At 35.7% G+C, this 22349-nt stretch overlaps 7 protein-coding genes across 10 annotated transcripts in view; 4 read left to right on the top strand and 3 right to left on the bottom strand.

Moving 5' to 3' along the window:
* The first annotated feature begins 4 nt into the window (after positions 1-4).
* Positions 5-4480, top strand: LOC108783375 (transmembrane protein 184C). Of its 2 annotated transcripts, none has more exons than XM_018551926.1 (7): positions 5-79; positions 953-1257; positions 1357-1393; positions 1484-1761; positions 1846-2052; positions 2544-2759; positions 4173-4480. In XM_018551926.1, the coding sequence occupies exons 2-7, from the start codon at positions 1010-1012 to the stop codon at positions 4465-4467; spliced, it is 1281 nt and encodes a 426-aa protein (XP_018407428.1). In that variant the 5' UTR covers positions 5-79; positions 953-1009; the 3' UTR covers positions 4468-4480. The 2 variants fall into 2 exon arrangements, with proteins under 2 accessions (XP_018407428.1, XP_018407429.1); XM_018551927.1 differs by lacking the exon at positions 5-79 and adding an exon at positions 620-675.
* A 1311-nt stretch (positions 4481-5791) lies between these two features.
* On the top strand, positions 5792-7718 carry Ts (Thymidylate synthase). 2 transcript variants are annotated; one of them, XM_018551928.1, is made up of 5 exons: positions 5792-5882; positions 5982-6234; positions 6519-6782; positions 6893-7155; positions 7229-7718. In XM_018551928.1, the coding sequence occupies exons 2-5, from the start codon at positions 6018-6020 to the stop codon at positions 7436-7438; spliced, it is 954 nt and encodes a 317-aa protein (XP_018407430.1). In that variant the 5' UTR covers positions 5792-5882; positions 5982-6017; the 3' UTR covers positions 7439-7718. The 2 variants fall into 2 exon arrangements, with proteins under 2 accessions (XP_018407430.1, XP_018407431.1); XM_018551929.1 differs by having other exon boundaries at positions 5799-6234.
* A 747-nt stretch (positions 7719-8465) lies between these two features.
* LOC108783370 (uncharacterized protein C6orf106 homolog) lies at positions 8466-10506 on the bottom strand. Its single transcript, XM_018551918.1, has 3 exons — positions 10349-10506; positions 9183-9529; positions 8466-8813 (listed from the first exon to the last, which is right to left on the bottom strand). The coding sequence occupies exons 1-3, from the start codon at positions 10504-10506 to the stop codon at positions 8710-8712; spliced, it is 609 nt and encodes a 202-aa protein (XP_018407420.1). The 3' UTR covers positions 8466-8709.
* Positions 10507-13671: 3165 nt separating this feature from the next.
* On the top strand, positions 13672-17899 carry LOC108783371 (uncharacterized). The gene is made up of 5 exons (XM_018551919.1): positions 13672-14419; positions 15140-15407; positions 17026-17268; positions 17351-17601; positions 17700-17899. Exons 1-5 carry the CDS (start codon positions 13672-13674, stop codon positions 17897-17899), a joined length of 1710 nt encoding a protein of 569 aa, XP_018407421.1.
* An 895-nt stretch (positions 17900-18794) lies between these two features.
* CRIF (growth arrest and DNA damage-inducible proteins-interacting protein CRIF) lies at positions 18795-20288 on the bottom strand. Of its 2 annotated transcripts, none has more exons than XM_018551904.1 (3): positions 20213-20288; positions 19372-19873; positions 18795-19144 (listed from the first exon to the last, which is right to left on the bottom strand). In XM_018551904.1, the coding sequence occupies exons 2-3, from the start codon at positions 19827-19829 to the stop codon at positions 18820-18822; spliced, it is 783 nt and encodes a 260-aa protein (XP_018407406.1). In that variant the 5' UTR covers positions 19830-19873; positions 20213-20288; the 3' UTR covers positions 18795-18819. The 2 variants fall into 2 exon arrangements, with proteins under 2 accessions (XP_018407406.1, XP_018407405.1); XM_018551903.1 differs by lacking the exon at positions 20213-20288 and adding an exon at positions 19958-20028.
* Positions 19845-20745, top strand: l(2)37Cg (RNA polymerases I and III subunit AC2 l(2)37Cg). The gene is made up of 4 exons (XM_018551905.1): positions 19845-19988; positions 20077-20165; positions 20247-20341; positions 20424-20745. The coding sequence occupies exons 2-4, from the start codon at positions 20139-20141 to the stop codon at positions 20632-20634; spliced, it is 333 nt and encodes a 110-aa protein (XP_018407407.1). The 5' UTR covers positions 19845-19988; positions 20077-20138; the 3' UTR covers positions 20635-20745.
* A 394-nt stretch (positions 20746-21139) lies between these two features.
* The window catches only part of RpS2 (ribosomal protein S2), a 1697-nt gene continuing 487 nt past the window's right edge, over positions 21140-22349 (bottom strand). Inside the window, exons 2-3 of the mRNA XM_018551902.1 lie at positions 21880-22228; positions 21140-21695 (exon numbers count right to left, since the gene is read on the bottom strand). Coding sequence (XP_018407404.1) covers positions 21207-21695; positions 21880-22227 — 837 coding nt within the window. The 5' untranslated portion in view covers position 22228 and the 3' untranslated portion in view covers positions 21140-21206. The remainder of the gene's footprint in view (positions 21696-21879; positions 22229-22349) is intronic.

Raw genomic sequence — 22349 nt, 5'->3', positions numbered from 1 at the left:
GCCGGCGTGGTATTCCGGCCGGTGACGTTCGCGACGCTCTAACGTCGTCGAGACGTCAGCTCGTCGTTACTGTGAAACGGTGAGTCACCCGCCGCACGCATCATACTCGGGCGACGCGAAACTGAAGGGTTGTAAAGGAAGCTCCCCCCGTAACTACGCTGTCACTCAGCTGATTCATTTCCCCCGCCGCCGCTGCATGGCGTCTTGCTTCATCTTTTCCTCCCTTTTTCTTGTATCTCTCTCTCTCTCGTATATCGCAATAATAGTGCGCAGAGAATTTCGTTGAATTTGACATTAACGGACAAAAAGTATGTGATCTATGAAGAGAGTTTAGGGAGTATTACGCGAGCTTATCGTTTATCGACAAGTAAACAATGTAATTATGATTAAGTAGATAAGTAGATATCTCTCTTATCAAGTAATATGTAATTCCATGATCAGAAACCTTTATTTTCTAGTGCAACTTAATATATTACCCCCCTTTTCAGATAGCCAACTCCACTATAGATTCAGTTAAGTGTCAGCTACAAATTTTGTCAGTAGAAATCTAGCAGAAATATGATAGATTCATTAAGGAAACTGAAAATCTGTCATTTAGATATTATTTAAATGGATTAAATGAACAAAAGATCATTTAATGATATGCTCTAATCGGTTATAATAGTGATGGAAAAGGTGATTTCCATTTAATCATCGTACTTAAGTCGACATAAATGTTATATCTTTTTTTAATTCCATGAGTAGCAAAGTCTAAATGATATTTAATTGTGTCATTAAATGGAAAGCATCTAGATATTCTTCACGAATCCGCTGGCAAGCTCCTAACATTTTGTTTATTGAGGTTGTTACAGCTCATCCAAAAAATCAATTGTAAAAAGTGTCATAAACTCTGATGTGAATCTACGATTCCTAATTGTTGCTATAAAGTCTAATCTTTAGTGATTGTTTACAGAATCGAGTCCAGTTGTAGTCTGAAATGTGACGGCACCTGAAGCATCCAAGGAGAGTGATGGCTTCGATCTGCCGACGTTGGAGATTATGGATATTGCCTGTGCTGACCTGCCTGTATGCGCTACTCATTGTTATACTTGTACCAATCTTACTAGTCAATTCCATTAAGAATGGCTTTAAGAAGCAGGATCAAGGTGCACTGGTGGGTGGCGCCTTCGTCTTGTTGGCATTGCCTATCGCTTTTTATGAGATTGTTCAACACATGATATACTATACGCAACCTAGGCTACAGAAATATATAATAAGGTGGGCTGTTTGTCGTGTAAAAATTTACAAATTGAGTTTTAATATCTATCTTCTCAATCACACACAAGTATTAAATGTAAACTTTTTTTTTTTTTTCAGAATATTATGGATGGTACCCATCTACGCAGTCAATGCTGTAAGAAAATGTTACAAATTTTTCTTGTGTATTATCAAAATTATGTAAATATTTAATTAGTTTTTTAACGAATGCTTTCTATTTGTATAGTGGTTAGGTTTGGTATTTCCTGAAGGAAGTATATACGTGGACAGCTTGAGAGAATGTTACGAAGCTTATGTAATATATAATTTCATGAAGTATTTACTGGCCTACCTGAACGCCGACCACCAATTGGAGCATAGACTGGAAATTTCTCCTCAAGTACATCATATGTTTCCTCTGTGCTGTCTACCTGATTGGGAGATGGGCAGAGAATTTGTACATATGTGCAAGCATGGTATTTTACAATATGCAGCTGTTAGGCCTATATCAACGTTGATATCATTGTAAGCACAATTTATTGATAGAGATATGTATTTCTAATATTGCATGTTGTAATATTTAAGTGTATATATTTCTATATTTTATAGCATATGCGAACTGAATGGAGTATATGGAGAAGGTGAATTTAAAGGAAATGTCGCTTTTCCATACATGATTGCCCTAAACAATTTATCACAATTCGTTGCCATGTACTGTCTGGTACTCTTTTACCGTGCCAACGTAGAGGCCTTGAAGCCAATGAAGCCAATTGGAAAGTTTTTATGTATCAAAGCTGTCGTGTTCTTCTCATTCTTGTAAATATTGCTATAACGTCCACATAACTTATTGTCAAAAAAATATACAAACAAGATATTTCGAAATTCGCAAATCAAAAGCAATATCTTAGTAAGAAAACTTTTTTTCGAAAAAATAACTTAAAACTATTTATCATTTTTTTAGCGGTAGTTTTTTTTATTTTCCGAACACGCAGTTTTTTATATAAATGCTTTGAGATATTAAAACTAATTACAAGTTATTATAATTAAACGACTGGTTGCCTTCGATTGCGATTCGTATCATTGCGCAACTCACAGACAAGCAATCATTTAACCGTAATCTATAATTAGTTCCAAACTTTTATATGTTACAAATTACTATTTGGAATGGAAAATGAGCAAGTCTCTCTTTTTTAATTTATCTATTTTAAGAATTTTTTCTTGCTATAGTATTTTATTTTGATATTCGCGGATTTCAGGACATCTTAAAAGTGAAATGGAAAAATATATACTGTGTTTTTGTTTTACAGTCAAGGAGTATTGATAGCTCTTTTGGTGTACTTTGATGTCATATCGAGTATTTTTAATACGGATAACTCGGATGACATCAGGAATATATCGTCCAAATTGCAAGATTTTCTAATTTGCATAGAGATGTTTTTAGCCGCGGTGGCGCATCACTATAGCTTCTCCTACAAACCATTTGTCAATTTAGCGCAGGGTCAAGCGTGGTGGGACGCATTTAGGTTTGTAAAACAATAATAAATACTACTTAAGAGGCACTTTTAAACAAATTGCAGGATGTCTAGTGATCCTTGAATTATACTGGAATTTAATGTATTCTGGAATTATATAGACAAACAAGATATTTCGAAATTCGCAAATCAAAAGCAATATCTTAGTAAGAAAACTTTTTTTCGAAAAAATAACTTAAAACTATTTGTCATTTTTTTAGCGGTAGTTTTTTTTATTTTCCGAACACGCAGTTTTGTATATAAATGCTTTGAGATATTAAAACTAATTACAAGTTATTATAATTAAACGACTGGTTGCCTTCGATTGCGATTCGTATCATTGCGCAACACTCACGGACAAGCAATCATTTAACCGTAAAATTATACTAATCTATAATTAGTTTCAAATTTTTATATGTTACAAATTACCATTTGGAATGGAAAATGAGCAAGTCTCTCAGGAATTATACTGGAATTTAATGTATTCTGGAAAATTCCTGGAAAACCTCTGGAATTTCAGGGTTAACCTGGAATTTTTTATTCTTTCATTCTAAAAAAAAATTAGAATTTTACAATTTAAAAACACTTGCCGCACATGCCTTAAGATTTGTATCTCTAAAATTTTGAATCGATCGCCGCTCAATTATAAATTAGTAAAAGCAATCTCTTGTGTTGATCAGTCAGTAGCTGCTAATGAATTATGCTCGCAATGCGCATATCCAGTAAAGAAGCGTTGGCGAAAGAAAAAAATGACAAAGAAAAATAATGCTTGATGTGGAAGAGTCAAAAAAACAAGATAAAATGTTGAAAGAATTAAAAAGTAAAAAAAAAAGATTTTAGATAAAGCTTTAAAAGCAAGTGCAAATATTAAAGATCAAATTGATAATTTAATAAAACGAAAATAAATTAATTTTATATAGTTAGTAATTTATAAGAATGCTTGTGATACGTTAATAAAAAGAAAAGTTGTGTTTAGGTATGAACTCTCCCTTAATGCAATAAATTATAGAAGATTTAGATTTAATGTCTAAAATAGAATATAGTAGAGAAATCGTTTGTGTTTACAAAATGTTTATTTGATATTATTTATGAAGCATTAAATAATTTTATTCCGAATTTTAATTCATTCGCCATTGAGAATCCTAATTGTTACTTCTAATTTGATAGTACAAAGCATATAACATTGTGTGAATCGATGAAAATTAATCAAGTGGCAGAAATTAATCGATGGATATATCTTAGAAAAACTAGGATTTTTTACCCAGAATGTGTTCTGGAATTATTCTTAAATAGATTAGTCGAATTTCGCTGGACATCCTGAATTGTGTACTTATTTTAATTTTAAAAAATTACACTGGCACTGGTGTCAAAATAAAATTATATCAATACTGCATAAATTAATACACATTTGATTTATCTTTATAGAGCAATGTGGGACGTTTCTGACGTGCATAACGACATAAAAGAACATTTGGGCGTTGTGGGCTCGTCCCTAAGTCGCAGGATACGAGGACGTGGTGCATATCAGCAGACTTGGGGAAGCGCGACAGAACGTACGTCACTCCTACCCGAGGCTACGGCGAGCCAGGCCAGAAGCGCGCCTGCCTGTTCATTCTCGGGTTACAATACCGAGGCCGGACTGAACAATAATCCATCCGTTGCGGAATCCGAGGAGGCGACTGCGAACACGCTGGATAGCACTAATGCCATTAATACGTAACCAATACGACCGAATCTGTTTGCGTGGAAACGGTACTCGGTCAAATCTGTTGCGAGACCAGCGTACTTTAATGGATATCATTTCTTAATATTAACTCTAAATGAAGAAGAGGAAAAATTATATAGTTTTGCAACAGCGTTCTCCAGCGTACAATTGTACAAATCATCATGATCATTTACTTATTTACTACATCATATGCATCGCGTTGAAATATACTATACGTGATGTCCTGAGACTACGGAATATTTCTTGATTCACGGTCGATTCAAAGATGATTCCATCAACAAGAATGTCGGGATAATTGTATTCGATGTTCATGATGTTCTAAACTTAAATTAAAATTCTGTATTTAAATTCCATTTAAAAATTTAAAAGAATACGCAAAATTTCATATATTCTTTCTATTGAAACATATCGGCTTTAAATCGAATAAAAGAAAAAGATCCGGTAGTCTCGGGACATCTTTACGCGATTCACAACTTAAGGAATTTGGTATGACTAGAGGTGAATTTTGTGAGGAACATGAAATCGCTTTTTATGTTCTTATTTTGCGAGACATTCGTGTACTTTATGTTACCAAATGATGTAATACCAAATATGATGTACATACATTTATATATACGTATACGTAGAAAGAAATGTAACCCCGTAATATTTGTACATACCTCGAACGACCAACCATATATACATTTATCACATTTTAGATGCGATCAGTTTCACGCTGCAAGTGCTTTGAAACCGAGTTTGAAGCATTCTTTGATTGGTCAATTCGTAAAATTCTTTTTTCTGATTAGTTAACAAAGCATTTACATTACGCTAAGTGGATTCTTTATATCACACATCCTACGGATAATATTAATCTTATTTTTTTTCTCTTGATATATCGAAAACGAAGGTAACGAGAATGAGCCATCTGGCGTATCAGGCGCCTCGGATTTCTACCTGGACCTATGCCCATGTCTATTCTATTCTTTCTCGCTCTATATATACACAAGCGAATGTGATGTATATCGCACTTTGTATATTAATTTACTTTTATTTTACGATTATACTATCGGAAATAAAGGCTGTGTATGTTTGCATTGATCCTTACAAAAAACTTAACTCTTTCAGGAATGTTTCTTTAAGAAAAAAAAAATAATGAAAAACATCCTTTCATATTTAACGTTTCAAAAAAATGCGCACATGTATTCTCGTGTGTGTGGATTGATGGGCCATGCAAGGCCATGTGGCTTGAATTTCGTGCCACCTGCGCTTCTATCGTATTCTTGTTTCAGTTTCAGCTAGGATAAATCACGTGTCACTTACGTTTTCCCGCGCTTGGACGTGTTATAAACGCTAGTTGAAATTGGTTGAAATCTCTTTTCAGCTATCTCTTTCTTTGAGAAAAGCAAGTTTAAACTCAAATAATTTCGGTATGGCAATCAAATTTGTAATGACGGTTTTCCCTCGAACCGTCTGGAATAAAGATTTCCAGTTACTACACTACACATATATTACATATATATTTTTAGATATTATTATTGTAATGCGATATACCTCGCTAAGAGATGGCAAATAACGGTGTCCAGATCGAGAAATCATTGCCAGAAACGACACAGGATGTGGAGCAAAAGATGAATGAAAAGACAAAGGAAGAACACGAGGAATATCAGTATTTGAGACTCGTCGAAAAGGTTATTCAGAGTGGAGCAAAAAAGAACAATCGCACTGGTGTCAATACTTATTCCATCTTCGGCACGCAAATGCGATTCAGTTTACGAGACGGTAAATGTAGATTCAATTAGAATATTTATTATCGAGTCTGTTTTTGGTAAAGTAAAGATAGCCAGCAATAATTTTTAAGCATAACAGGTTTATAAGTTTTCCAAAGCAATTTACAGTCTTTCAAAATATCAGTAATATAACGGACGATAGTAGATTAACTGCAGAAATGAAGTAGAATTTACTGAATAAAACATTTAATATAGATACAGTTAATGCCAATTTACCACAATATTATTTTTGAACTTGATGGCATATTTAATAACATTTTGCTTATTCGGTTACAGGTGTTTTTCCATTACTGACAACTAAACAAGTATTCTGGCGAGCAGTGGTTGAGGAACTGTTGTGGTTTATCAAAGGATCAACAAATTCCAAAGAATTGACAGATAAGGGTATTCACATTTGGGATGAAAATGGTTCACGTGCCTTCTTAGATTCTTGTGGATTTACTGATAGAGAGGAGGGTGATTTAGGACCTGTCTATGGTTTCCAGTGGCGACATTTTGGTGCTGAATACAGAGACATGCACACAGATTATACAGGACAAGGTATTTTTGATAAAATTCCTTAAAATAAATCACCTAAACTTCTTCTCCTTTTCATATATTTGTTGAACACAGAAAAGTGCAATTAAAACTTAACTGTGTACTTATTCTAGGTGTAGACCAATTGAAGGATGTCATTTACAAAGTAAAGCATTCTCCTGATGACAGACGTATTATAATGTCAGCCTGGAATCCAGTTGATATTCCGAAAATGGCATTGCCGCCATGCCATGCTTTTATACAATTTTACGTAAATAACGGAGAATTGTCCACACAGCTTTATCAAAGAAGTGCAGACATGGGTTTAGGTGTGCCATTTAACATAGCATCGTATTCCTTGTTGACTTACATGATCGCTCATGTTACTGGATTAAAGGTGAGGATCGATATTCCGCACTCAAATTCCAGACATATCTTGTTCTATTTTTTTATTTTCTTTTATTTTTCAGCCAGGAGAATTTGTACATACAATGGGAGACTGCCACGTCTACATCAATCATATAAGTGCCCTTGAGGAACAGGTAAAACGCGAACCGCGCGAGTTTCCAAAATTAAGGATAGTTAGAGAAGTTAAAGATATTGACGATTTCATTGCTGAGGATTTCGAATTGATAGATTATAATCCATACTCCAAACTCTATATGAAGATGGCTGTCTGAACTACCTCGCTTGGATAAGCTTCTGAAAGATCCATGTAATCTGTATTTCGCTTTCGTAAAATTCATTAATGAAGCGATGTTGGCTGCGTTCAGTAGAGAAAGTAGCTTTGCAGCTGTTGTAAGATTCTTTATCATTTTTTAGACTTGATTCCTCTTGTACTTAGTTCCTCACTGATAAATGTATAACTAGTCATACTTTTAAAACTATCTGATAACTAATCACATTAAAAAATGTTACAAGAGTTGTAAAGCTACTTTTTCCACTGAATGCAATCCTTGATTTTCCTGTTTAATGTACTTAACTAATAAACATGCTAGAAACTAGTCTTTCTATAGTATTTCTGATCAGTATTTGGATACACCGATTATGTGATAGTACTTTCAATTGTACAATATTTTCGACTTGAGAGAGATATAAAAAAATTATCTTAATATATAGCTCGATTTCTTTTTGTATATGTTCTGATGGTAAAAGTCATGAATATATTTTATATTGTAACCTCCTAGTTTTATATATATTGTAAGTAAAGTTTTATATACACATATATACATCTGTGCTAGTATGTATATATACGTGTATATTGAACTAAACTTAACTTTCTAAAAGAAATTATATTCTCAATAAATCTGTACCTTAAATATACATCAATAGCTTGAATACCCACTGCATGTGATTCATGCAAATCTCTCTATCACGATTCATTTCTTTATTCCAATAAAAATCATCGCACGCACTATTCCAACTTCTATATTACACAAATTTAATTTTTTTCGGTCGAATATGATCGACAAGTATGGACGATCGCAAAAGGCCTTATATAAGCTTCTAAGTATAACAAAACTATGTAATTCTATGTATATGTATAAATTCGTTATTTTTTAAATATAAATCAGTAAGAGCAAACATTGGAAATAATTGGTTCTGCATTATAAACAAAAAGATTATTTTTAATGAAAATTCAGATAGAATTTTTATATATTGGAATATTCTTTTTATAAAATGCAGTTTTATTTTAAACTAGCTTGGCGTCTCTTCTATTAATATTTTAATCAGAATAAGAGTATAGTCAAATATATCGCATCTTTTATTAATGGTTCCGCTACACACAGCAATTTCTTTTTACGAGGTATTGGAGCGACAAAAAGTTCCGTTGTGAAAAAAGCAACTATACAAAATTTAGAAACAACTGCCAATTCTCACAACGATCCGAGAGACGTCTTATACAATATTCTGCAAATCTTTCTCAAGGGAGATTTTTGTACGTCAAAGGCTAGCACATTTGTACATCATTGGACCGTGTACTTAACTGATGTAACTGCTGAGTGACTGCCAATGTGCCGGATTCACTCACCGCTATAATCACCCAAATAACATCTGCGAAAAAAAGATAATTTTGCGATAAAATACAATTGAAATTAAATCGAATAGAGCAATTTAGAAAACGGATTCAACGGAGTTTTTATAGAAATCAATGGAAAGACAAACAATGATATTCTTTTGTGCTTAACGTTATCAATATAAGATATCAACAAGATAAGTAAATTGCAAATCACAAGCTATGTACAGATCATCTCTCAATTAATATAAAATTAATTAAGTTAAATTTGTATAGGTCAGTTGATTTACTGATTTTATATCGAAAGAAAGTTATTTCTTTTTTTTAATGTTACATATCCTTAAATTTGCTAATCCTTTTTCTATATCACGTTCCATTGGAAAAACAGCATAGAATTCGCGACGTACCACCAAAGTAGATACCATTATGCGTCATCATTCTCCATTTACTAGAATGCACGCCGTTTTCGGCCGGACTTTTCAACGTTACGCTTAACTCTATGACTTCCTTCGGGGCCAATGGTGGTACAGGTATCCGCGCACAGCCCATTTGCACTCCGCTAGAATGCTGCAGGTGGATCCCACTGGGCCATGCCTCAGTACCACTGTTTTGCACGCGCCATGATTTCTGAAAGTTTGTATTAGGTGGCACAGCTTCTCCCTCGCCGATCGTACTGTCACATATCAATGTCATACACGGTGTATTGAAGGGATTTCCAAAATCAATGTAGCTGCAAATTGCTGCTTGTAGATTCCTGGAACAGAAAATTTATATTATAATAATGTCTAATAAAAAGAAAAGGAGAGAACTTGCTTGCAAGAAAAACAAATTATTGTAATATTACAGTGACTCGCTTTTTTTTACAGGTGAGTATATTTTTAAATTTAAGCGGTAAGGTTTCAACTCAGATTTTATTTATCTTGATGTAACAGTGACAGTTGCTTTACAAATGTCGTTCTGTTATCTGCAAACAATTAGAAGACAAAGCCAAGGACATTATGATTGAAACATAAATTACGTTGTAAAACAATTTTTATTTAAAGGTTTGATAGTTAGAATAATAAATCTACATGTATTTCTAATCTTTTAAATCAATAATTAATTTAAATATTAATTAAGAATTTACTATCCAGTTGTTAGCATCATTAAGTACCATTAAATTTTTTTTAGCTATGCTTTCCATTAAAAAAAATGATCTTTTTGTCTTCAAAATATAAAAACATATGTATGCGCCATTTAAATTGCAGACAAAAGAATGTGACTGCAAAGTCCAAATTATCATTAGGCTCTGAAATGGGACACTGGTAATATTTTGACACAGATTTTTCACAAAAGCGGAGCAACGGCACGTCGAGGAGAAAAAAAAGGGGAAAGATGATAGGAAAAGTAATGCGCGTTATCCGACGAGCTAGCCTTCGAATTCGGAAAAAAAAAAAAAAAGAAAGTCTTTTCGAAAAAGTCCAAGAAAGAATAATACCCCTGCGGGGGGTAAACATGGCGATGCAAGGTTATGTGCGTGGGCAGCGTACACGAACGGCAAAGTAACGTCTCGACGGGGGAAATGTTCGCTTACCAATTGTTCATATCAAGAAAGAACGCAGCGGTGGCCTCGTTCAAATGACTGTCCGCCAGTAGCTTCTGCAGCTGCTTCACTAGGTCATCTTTATCCGTGGTGCCTAGGCAGCTGAACTGATGCAGCAAGTGTTGGTCCACATCGTTATTGCGATCCATGATCGCTGCGCTTCTTGAACGGCACTTAGCTCCGACGATGCTCAATGCCCCATGTGCTCTGGGCTGTCAATTAGACTGTTAATGTCGAACTGTCAACCTTATCTGCTCTGTTTATTTTTCAACTTCGTCGTCGTCTCGTACTCTCAGTCACGGATTTTAAATGTCATTCTCCCAAGTGACACTCGGTCGGTCTGTATCCGTACTGTTCATATCCACGGTACCCAATCCAGAGCCGTCAAATTCTGGAGCTTCCAGCTTGGGGCTCCCCCCCTTTCCTCTCTCGTCGTAAAACTGCAGGTCATTCGTACGTTTCCGTTTCTCCCTCCCCCTCTCTTTTTTCCTATCTGAGGAGCTACCTGGTTTTGGAAGTGTATATTCGCCTTTCCATATTCTTTTACAAAAAAATCATGCATTGGTCTAGCAGACGTTGGGATCGTTGCCTCAATAACGGTGATAGATATAGGCTTTTGATGCATAAGACCTTTTTTCCATATATCTTATCAATAAAAATAGTTCTATGAAGTTTTATCGTATCTGTTATCGTTTTCGAGATAGTAATTCTTTTGTTTTGACCTGTGCGTAATAACATTATTTTTATATATATACATACTTTATATATATATTCGTATTTGAGATTAATTTTTTATCGTGAATTTTATATATTTAAATTCAAGATCAATGTTTATATTTACGATTTCAACAAAGCAACCATCATATATGTAACAGATCTTGAAATCGTGCCTGATACAATTTTAAAGATTAACATAAAAAATATATCTACCATCCTTTGATCTTCAAACGCGCAAAGAAAGACTTGAAAATAATCGAATAATATGTTATTGCAATCTTCCGCTTAACCGGTTTCGTTCCAAAAAGTTCAAATTTATTTCAATGTCTCTTATAATTCCCGCGATCTTTTATGTCTTTTTCCAATTCGCGATGCTTGATCGTCTTCGTATCTGTTCACCTTGTTACCCGAGTTATCTCAGCATAAGGGCGGGGCCTCGCGACTCGATGTTGCGCCCTTACGCAGTAAACTCCGTATAAAAAATAGTATATTTTTCATGCGACAGTCCGTGCAAAAATGATAGCGATAAACTGCCTTTCGCGGTCGCGCTCATTACCTTGACCTTGTCGCAGAATATGCGGAAGATTTTCTTGAAAATAATAAATAATCTATAACAAATATATTAATATAGAAATCAATTTCAAGGATCATACTTCCTATACTTTATTAAAATCCTTCTTCATCATCTCTTTCTTTCTTTCAATAACTTTTAATAATAGTTCCGAAAACAATTCCAGAAATTACTCGTTTTCATCGTGTATTATATATATTTATTAGTTTATTCTAAAACTTTCAGGTAATATATGTAGGTGCGATGTTCGGAAAAAAAAAGATATTAATTTGTATCTCTTTAGATATCACGCAGTCAAGAATAAAAACATTATCGTTCAATACGCAACAATTTTAATGCACAAAAGTTATACACTTTTAGTTTTATTATATATGTTCATTTTTATTATATATTATCTTATTTTACGAGAGAAATAGTCCTTAATTAAGAAATCTATACAAATAAGAGACTATAATAAAAAAATTTATTTATTTTTGAATGCACATAAATTTCTATTAATATATGAATAATATGTCAAAATTATTCCACTTCGCGCAATGGAATTTCATTAATTCAATTCAATTCAATCGTAAAATAATTCACATAACAAAATTATTTCAAGCAAAATTTATAACTATACAATTCATCCTTAATCTAATCGTGTTCTTCTTACGTAATAATAAAGAAAGGTGACAATTCGTTTAATAATAAAATACACGGCAGGAGAAGAAAAAATGAAAAATACAAAAGTGCAGCTACACAATGAATGCAACTGAATGCAACTGAATGCAACCTGCACCGTGCCTGCACCTAATCGAACGTTCGGCCAATCGCTGGATGGAACAACGTGACAAGAAGCATGGTGGGGAGTGCTCTGGTGCAGTCCGATCGTCTGGATGCGTCTGGCACTGCTTTTGTCTGCGATTGTACCCACGATTGCAAGTGCGCATGCGCGACGCTTGTGGCGCGGGGACAGCCGACGTTCGAGACAAACGAGCGGCGCGCACACGGCGCTGATCGTGTGGTGACGGACGCGCTCTGCGGGCGCTTGATCACGGCGATTACGGGGAGAAAAAAAAATATCGGACGGTTCATTTCGGAAGCGTGTCCCGCGCTGAACGTACACGGCGACGTGGAACGGCGAACGCGGGGCGGAAAGCCGCACGTGAATCGCGATATGGCGAAGCGTGTCTGAAGTCGAAACAACATAAAACGGAGTTAACAGGCTGAAAGTATTCGCGTATTCCTAGTCTTTGACGATGATCTCGCGCCGAATTCGGTTTAGATAGAAGAACGTGGAATATTAGAGTACCTCGCACGAAAAAAAAAAAAAACGAATAAACATAGCAGACGGGAGCAAGGTATGAGACGTTTTCGCGTTTTTCACCCGGCGATACTTATGAATTCGTATATCGTAAGATAAGCTCTGCATAACAGGATGCGAATATTTTATAATATACAGCACGCTTGTTTTTAGCTTGTAGCTAATATTGCACACAAACGTCAAAATAATTATCTTCCGATGGATAATTATTTAACGCACAAGCTGGATTTGCTGCTCGTTATTTTGTTATTTTGCGAAAAGTAAATAGATTAAAGAAAATGGAGTCTTTCATTTAGATTAATGGGAATTTATACATTTTGTAAACTTAAATTCTAAAACGCTAGATTTTTTATCTCAATCTTCAATATTTTATCTCGGGAATTTAATTTTTTTTATTTTGGTTTTTACAGGCTTAAGTTTCTGCTTTTTCCTTTTGTTTATAGAATCGAGCGGGGCTATTCCATCAGTTTCAACTTTGAAGTAATATAAAAATTTACGATAGTCAACAATATCTCTTTGCAGTGATATATTTATATAATTGCTCTCTTTGAAGGTACAAACGCAATCTTTAAATAATCAACATATTCTGTTCAGGAACTTAAGAATTATTAAGTGAGGAATGGATGAAAAAGCCCTGCTCTATGCTATAAATTCCTTTTGTTTATCTATCATTTTGCCTATTTTTGATAGATCCATCCACTGACTTGCTCAAAGGCCGACAAGATGATCGGGCCATCGTCAGGGACTACTGGCGAGGTCACCGAGAACCAGTGCTGTGCTTCCGTCAAACGGAAGATCTTCGACGATCTGGAGGTCGACGATTCCAAACGAAAGGTCTTCGATGAATTGGACATTGACAGCTTCTGCGATGAGGTCCGTCAGACGAATCGTAAACACTATCTCGAGGAACTGGAGACGCCGGTAGAGTTGGTGGCTACATCGAACGACATCATCGCCAATGCGGCGGCACTCTTCTCGCCAATGTCTGTCCAGGAGGTCGTCGAGGAGTCGCAGGTAGCGCGTTTGGAAGTGTTGCTGGTGGACGGCACAAACTGCACCTGGACGACCATGTCGGAGCTGGAGCAACAGCAAAATGTGGACATCCTTGTGACTTCGTCTTCCTCGTCGTTGTCGTCTTCAGTTTCATCAACCTCATCTTCGTCAAACTCATGTGTCGAGCGTCATCCTACAGAAACTTACATTGAAGAGCTTCATTATCAGCCGACAATGTCGATGAATTATTGGGAACCGGTCGCCGCTCCCGTAATCTCGCTTGCCAATCTGAACACGCAGCAAAATAAAGGAACGATAAGCAATAATCAGCAGCAGCAGCAGCAACAACAACAATTCGAGGATCAGGAAAATGGAAATTTGTCGTGGTTGTTGGACTTCAAACTGGATCCATTCATCGAAGCCGCAGACGATAGATCCACTATGGGACCCACCACGATTACGAAGAACAATTATTATGGTGAGAAAAGTGCAAGACAAAATAAATGTTCGAATCAACGCTTTTACGAATATCAAAGTTAAAGAAAGATAAATAAGATAGATAGATGAAAGAAAAGATATAAACTTTATTTAGTTCTAACTTTATTAAATTTTTATTTAAATTAAATCAAGTTCTCTCTCTCTTTCTCTGGTTATTAAAAAAATACTCTTCAGATCGATCGATTAAATGAATCGCGAAACTTCCTGCTTGCGACTATTTTTGAAATGATAGAAAATAGTGAATTATTTTTTTCAAAATTTTTATATACGTTTCTAAACTTTTCAGAATTTCTAAATAATTTTATAACTCAGTTTTTTTGTACAGAAAGTCTATATATCTTTTCTAAAAATCTTGATGCATTCTGAAATATTCTAAAGTTTCTCATTCTATCATTTTTGATAAAAAAAAAAAAAATCTAAAAAGGTTTAAGGTATTTTTTAGGAATTATAGAAAAATTTTAGAAATTTTAAAACATTCTAAATTCACATATATAAAAAGTTCTAAAAAAATCCTAGATTTTCTCAGTATTTTTCAAGTGTTCCTTATCTGTAAAAAAATGTTTAAAAATATTTTCATCAAGAATTTTCATTAAGAATAGTCTTAAAAAAATTTTATTATTTAATAAAATTATGAATCTAAAAAATGCGTATATTCCGTTAATAGAATCTACGGTTCCGCGGTTTAATTGCGCATTTTCAGGCAATAAGAATAAACCGAACGGAAGGTCGCTTGGCTCCAATTATGCCAACGACGTCAAGAGAGGATATGGTAGTCACGAAAATTCGTCGACGTATCGACAGGACGTGAACCAGGTGACTTATCCCGCCAATGGAATCGACAACCGAAATTTCTCATCCGCACGATCCAATGGGCCAAAGAAACCACCGTTTACCTATACAGAATTGATAGAGCACGCGCTACAAGAGAGAGGCGAGCTCACGGTTTCCGCGATTTATCAGTGGATCTCGTAAGTTGTCAGGAAATTTATTACTACTATTAGTCAAAATTTTGACTTGTTATTTGCTTCTATGTTGCGCCTTGCTAAAATTATTGTCCATGACCAGCGTTCTATAAGTTTCGCATACTTTTTTTACAATCTTTCCTTCATAGCCTTTCAATTAGATGTCTAATTAAACATATCAATTAAATACATTTCTTCTAATTTACTCTTATATATATTTTTTAATTCTTAATTTTAAACGAAATTATAAATTAAAATAAAATCATTCCATTGATTAAAACTGATAAGTTGATCCTACGAGAGAAAAATATTTACAAGTTTTATTCGAAACAGAGTTTCTTAGTTGCGTATTAGACGCGCGAGGGGTTTTCTACGAATTTACACGAACCCGTGGCCCGTTGGTTGGGGGTGGGTGACGGGGGTGGGCTACTTCTAGATGGTACCCATTGGTACCACTGCCCCCATTGCTTGGCACCACCTGGTACTAACTCCTCACCCTTCAGTTATCCTTCGTTGCAGCCCTCAACACGAATGCGCACAATTTACTACTCTTGTGCCTTCACCTGTTCGATCGCTGTTCGAGCTCCTTGGAAAACACATATATAGATCACTCAGGTTCAGCCGCGTAGGGCCGCTCAAACAACCGAGTTAAAAGAAATATCTCCGGTTACTCTACAAAGAGGCAAATCCATAAATATTGGTATATTTATGTATTAAAAATCATAATTTTATTTTTACGTTTGCATTATTCAAGACTATTTTAATGTGACTGAAAAGGCAACTTTGCAATAAAATTTTTTAATACATTAAAAAAAATGATGTTTCAAAAGCATTATTGTAATCAAAAATAATTTTGAAAGATTTAACAATTTTTTAATTTAATATTTATTTCATTACTTATGTTATTGAATTAACAAAATTATTTTTAATTAAGATAATGTTGATACAACATCATTTGTTTCGGTGTATTATTTAACTTAATTATAACATAATTTATACGTTTAGATTTGTGAAGACAAAACCGATCATCTTAAAGAATATTTTACAATAGTTGTTTATTTTTCTGCCTAACGCAGCTATATTCATGATTCAAATTGTAATTAAAATCTCGAACGCACGAAACTGCATCTTGAAATTATAGATAATGTGTGTGTATCAAGAATATTATTTTTATCACATTCAAAATGACTTAGAAAATATGACTTAGAATCAGATTTGTTAAACTGTTAGTGTAAGTTACAATTAACATTCATTGTGATCATCGTGATCAGCGAAGCGAGTAAATGCACCATTTAGCATTTCAAATGCACCCTTGGCTTAAATGTCTCTTGTTCTCCACCGAAACTTGTGAAATTAATCGCGAAGAGGGGGTGTGCGTAACGCACCGTGACATCGCTGCGAGCAGGTGAAGGAAATTAGTTTCGTAGGGACGCAAATTACCGCCGTGTGTTTTTACATGTATTATCCTTAATCATGTGCCCGTCGATTTGCCTACGTAAAATGATTATAGTAGCTCTTGCCCGCATTTTATTGAATTATACAAAACCTTACGATTTGAATAAAAATATAAATCGTATTTAATTTATATAATTAAAATCGAGAAATGATGCTTCGTTGTTTTCAGTGAACATTTTCCTTACTATAAAAGCAACGATGATCGCTGGAAAAACTCCGTGCGGCACAATCTCTCGATAAATCCGCACTTCAGGAAAGGATCGAAAGCTACTCATGGGGCGGGTCACCTTTGGGCGATCGCGAATCGTGGCGATTGCAGACCTCGTCCGTTGCCCGTTAATAGCCTGACGAGTACACCGACACAAATAGCGCAAAATGAATCTGAAGAATCTCGGAGTAACAAGATTATTAGGTAAACGTTTTCAGTATTGTTCTTCGTTAAATTTTGTAAAACTATTTCTTCACATTGCTGAACATGTTTTTGAACACTACAGCCAAATCATGGACGAGGTGGAGGCTGCGACGGCGAGCATCACGCAGCCGAATTCCGAGGAGGATGCCGACGATATACTGAATTCCGTAACGCTCGAGCATTCTGCTGAGCAAATACTCAACGGAATAAAACGCCAAGTGGAAGTGCAATATCTAGTTCCCATAGTAAGCAACGATTCCGAGGCAGGTCAACAGAACGAGCAGGCGACGGAGCAACAAACAGATTCACTTCAATGCTCCTTCAAGGAAAGTGGTGAGGACATTGTAATCAATGTTCATTTCAGGAATTAGAATCGATCGATTCGGCATTAGCGAAACAAAATTTGACGCGAATTGTGACATTTATTACAGATTTCCTGAACCCGGTATCCAAGGAGGTCGTTGCCGAGGAATGTGGACTTGTAAATGAGGGATATTTGGTCACGGATCCGACTACCCTGGGATTAAACGTGGTCGATCCCGAGATTATAGGATCGGAAAATCTCTTCGGTGAAGAACTCAGCTTTCAGTTTTATGAATTGACGTCGCCGTCGCAGCTGCAATCCGCCTGACACGCGGAGGGCAACAAAGTACGTCTTATTGTGATTGATGAACTTCAGATACAGAACAGGCGATCGTACGACAATCAGTCGGTTCGTGACGTTGCTGAAACCGAAAGGAACGTCTCGGAGCGGGAAAACTCGCAGAGAAAATTGCCTATCAACAGCGATCTGGACGAGGACTGTACGATGACAAGAAGCTGATCTTGCTCGAGAAAATTTTCACAATGACGATCATTTTATTCGATGCGGCTGCTAGATTAACTAAAAGCTTAATTGAACCAGCTGAACCAGTTAATTGATATGCTTAATAAATGGATAATGAATCAAGCACGGTACAAATATGAGGAAATCTTGTCTCTCAAATGCAACGTAGTTTGTTCGAGGGTTTGATAATTGCGATAATTACTGAAAGACTTTAGCATGGCCGAAGTGAGATCCAAAATAAATAACGTAATTACATATTGTCCAACGTGTGCCTGATTAAGTGTCTTAAGAGGAGCATTATTTATCAACTATGCATTAGAATTTCTTCTAGTCTTTTGCGAAACAGTGTGTAATGTTTTTGTATTAGTAAAAAAGTATGATATTTATTATTACGTATGTGTATATTGTCCCTGAGATTTATATTATACTCTCACCAGAGTAAGCGCGAAGTGCCCATTGAAAAGTTTCTACTATAAACTTCTAATAATATAAAGCAAAGAGAAAGGCATTTGGATATTTTTTCAAAGTCAAGTTCACTTCGCGATGTCTCGCATTGAGATATGATTGCTTAAATAAAATGTAAAGAAAAATGTTACGTGGTTTAATCATATTGGCTGTACATTCAGCCTCAAAATAAGCATATAAAAGAGAGCTCTAATGAATTATAAATTTATTAGCTTTACAATTAGAACGTTTTATATTATACTTTGCGAAAGAAAACGTAACTATTCTATAGGTTTCGTTGAATTGGTCTCTTGTTCTTGATTTGTGACCATTTTTTCAATCATACTCTTTAACTTTTCGTCCTTTGCCTTCTTCTTAGCCTCCTTCTTTCTCTTCTTTTCCTCCTTCTCTTTTTGCTCCATCAGCTTCTTGAATCTCTCATCGTGAGGTGAGATCTTGAAGCCAAAGTGCTGTCTGATCTCCTCCACTATGCGCTCTTTGTGTAACCTAGCAGCTTCCATTTCGGCTGTCTTCTTAGCGACTCTTGCTTTCAACTCGGCTGTCCATTGGTCCACCTTCGATAATTTCTCAGCTATTTCAGCTTCCCTGCAAATACAGAATGTATTAATATACTATTCCAAAATTATAAACTTGCATCAAACAGGGACTGTATTCAGCAGAGAAAGTATCTTTGCAACTATTGTAAAAATCTTATATAATTGGTTGATACATTTAAATTCTCCAATAAAGAACTAAGGGCAAGACTAATCAGAATTTTACAATAATTATAAAGCTTCTTTTTATGCTGAACACAGCCAGTGGTAAATACATGCCTTGCTTTAACCTTCTCAGCCTTTATCCGTTTTTTCTCCTCCAGCTTCTTCCATCTCTCTTGAATAGATAATGGGAAGGCGACTCTCTCATATTCTTGAAGGATTTTGACCTCTTCTGGCGTAGGCCATACAAACCCTGCTGGCTCCTTGTTGCCTTCAAATCCATATCTACCTAACATGCGCTTCTTGTATCTTACTGTATTGTGAAACCAATCAATAGGCTGCTCGTAGGGAGGCTTGCCCATAAGTATATTCCTGTGCTGTGAACTCAGCCCGGACTTGTTTCGCTTCTCGATGAATTCCTCCTCGCACTCCGAGTATATTGGCTGCTCGTCAGCGGCAGTTATGTCAACAACTTCATCCTTTAACTCAGTGGCGAAAAAACGCCCGGCGACGATACCTTGAAATCGCACATTTCGTTGAATGATGACATCGCAGATCCATCGTCTTAGACTCATCGGGATGTCGAATCAACGAAACTTATCCAGGAATCACAGGAATGCTACAAATTTAGGTTAAGTTTGGATTAAACCGATTAAAGATAAAGATACGTCAATGTCAGAAGAAACTGGGGTGCGAAAATTACCAGCTGTTACAACACTCGTAATAAACAAGCGGTACGCACGTGCAAGAGACGTACTTCTGAGAAAATCACAAATTTGTTTACGAGAATATAACCTATTCGAATGCATCAATTTTCTCTAGTCAGCTTAGGTTAGGATACTGAAAGCGTGGCTCAACGGCGCATATAAAAGATACAGGTTGCGATGGAGAAAGAGAAACGTCTCTCGAGGGTAATATAATAGTTAATAATATTAATTAATGTGGTGGAAAAACTGACCATAAAATTATTCAATTGTTTATCGTGAATGTAGTTGCCAGGAAGTCACGGGGAAACATACGGCACTTTTGTCTTAGTTGACGAGGGACATACTTTGGGAAATGCGCTCGCTTCTTTAATAACCGAATAGTACGTATTATTCAGAATTTATAACTGTAATTTTTTAATTGTGGAAAATATTTTATCTGAATTCGTCCAATCTCTCCTGCAGTCCGGACGTGAAAATATGCGGCCACACTGTGCCGCATCCCGCAGAGAAGAGGGTGCATTTGAATATCCAAACTACTGGTGAAAATGTAATTCACGTATTGAAACGGGGCCTCCAGGATCTTGAAAGAATGTGTGACCACACGATCGAGACGTTTAATAAATCCTATGAAAAACATAAAGCTACGAAAGGAGACTCTGTGAATACTACATAACACCATCATTCTTTTTTAGACTCCTAATATATTAAAAATAAGTTTTCAAAATTTGTATCAATTAAGAATTAAAAATATGTGTTAAAAAGGCGTAGAGTCTAAGCTTCTTAATAAAACAAATTGAACAATAAAAAACTTGGATTAATCATACATACATATGTATTATAATATACTAATAGTCAATACTAAAGCTAGTTAATACAGCTGATGATATTTAGCTAAAATGCCAAGAAATCAATTTGATATAATTTCCTATTGTATTCTATTCAGTTAGGAGTTGTTTTGATATTTGTAATATATTCTGCATTGTATGTGATAAAAAATATTAAAATGATTAGCAAAATCATAATGGTACCATTAGCCGATTTAGTGTTTAATGTAACGTACATGTATCAACATTCTGTGATATATGCGATAATTGATTGTAGCCCCGCATCTATTAGTTTCATTTTGTTCAAACGAAATGAAGGAGAATAGGAAGCATTAGGTTCTTAAAGTCAAGGGATTGAAGAGAAAAAAATAAGATCTCTTTTATAATTTTCAAAGCACTTTCACAGGAGCTAGATGTTTATTTAGACAACTTCGGCCGCTCTCGCGCCTCCTTTGTGAGTCTTAGACAAATAGTCGGCAAATTCTTGATACGGTGCCTTAGCCAGAGCTTGTTCCTTCCACAAGTCGGGTGTCAGATAAGCATAAGTCTTGGCGATTGCAGCGTAAGTGGCCTTGGCAAAGTTACCGAGTGTACAGGTTGACCCTCTAGCTGAAGTATAGCAGTCCTCGATACCAGCCATCTGAAGAAGCTTCTTGGGAACTGGGGCAGACACAATGCCGGTACCTCTAGGTGCAGGTATTAGACGCACCTGCACGGAACCGCACTTGCCGGTTACCTTGCACGGCACAGTGTGTGGCTTGCCGATTTTGTTACCCCAATAACCGCGTCGAACTGGTACAACAGACAGTTTAGCCAAAATAATAGCACCGCGAATCGCAGTGGCTACTTCCTTGGAACATTTTACTCCCAGTCCAATATGTCCGTTGCTATCTCCGATGGCAACGAAAGCCTATAAAATATTACATTTTCAATACTCTTGTCTGTCTAAAGGTATACATTTTGACTACTTTCCTTAATTCAATTTATTCTTTATTTTTTTTCTAATTCTTAAAATTAGAAAAACAGTAAGTTAAATAGAGATTAAAATGTATCTTGCATTGATAGAACTAAGCCTTGAAAAAAAGAAAGTTTACCTTGAAACGTGTACGTTGACCAGCACGTGTCTGCTTCTGTACTGGCATGATTTTTAGAACCTCGTCTTTTAGATCTGGTCCAAGAAATTTATCGATGATTTCGTACTCCTTGATGGGTAAGGAGAACAAGTAGATGTGCTCGAGAGACTGAATCTTGCCATCTCTGACTAAACGACCCAGCTTGGTAACAGGAACCCATTCTTTACTATCCTCTTTGCCGCGTCCACGGCCACGTCCTCTGCCTCTACCTCTACCGCCTCGACCTCTCAGGCCTCCACGATCACCCGCTCCGCGAGAACCAAAACCTCCACGAAAGCCACCACGTGCGGCTGGAGCAGCGTCCGCCATTCTGTAATTAAACATAGTTCGTGATAAATTTGATCAAAAACGTAATCTATAACATATCTTAAGATTTCAATCTTAAGATATAAAGTTGATAATTACTATGCATATATATATATATATATATA

Source organism: Cyphomyrmex costatus, unplaced genomic scaffold (assembly GCF_001594065.2).
Source record: "Cyphomyrmex costatus isolate MS0001 unplaced genomic scaffold, Ccosl1.0 scaffold149, whole genome shotgun sequence".
NCBI classification, from domain to species: domain Eukaryota; kingdom Metazoa; phylum Arthropoda; class Insecta; order Hymenoptera; family Formicidae; genus Cyphomyrmex; species Cyphomyrmex costatus.
This window is presented reverse-complemented; position numbering and strand designations above follow the sequence as displayed.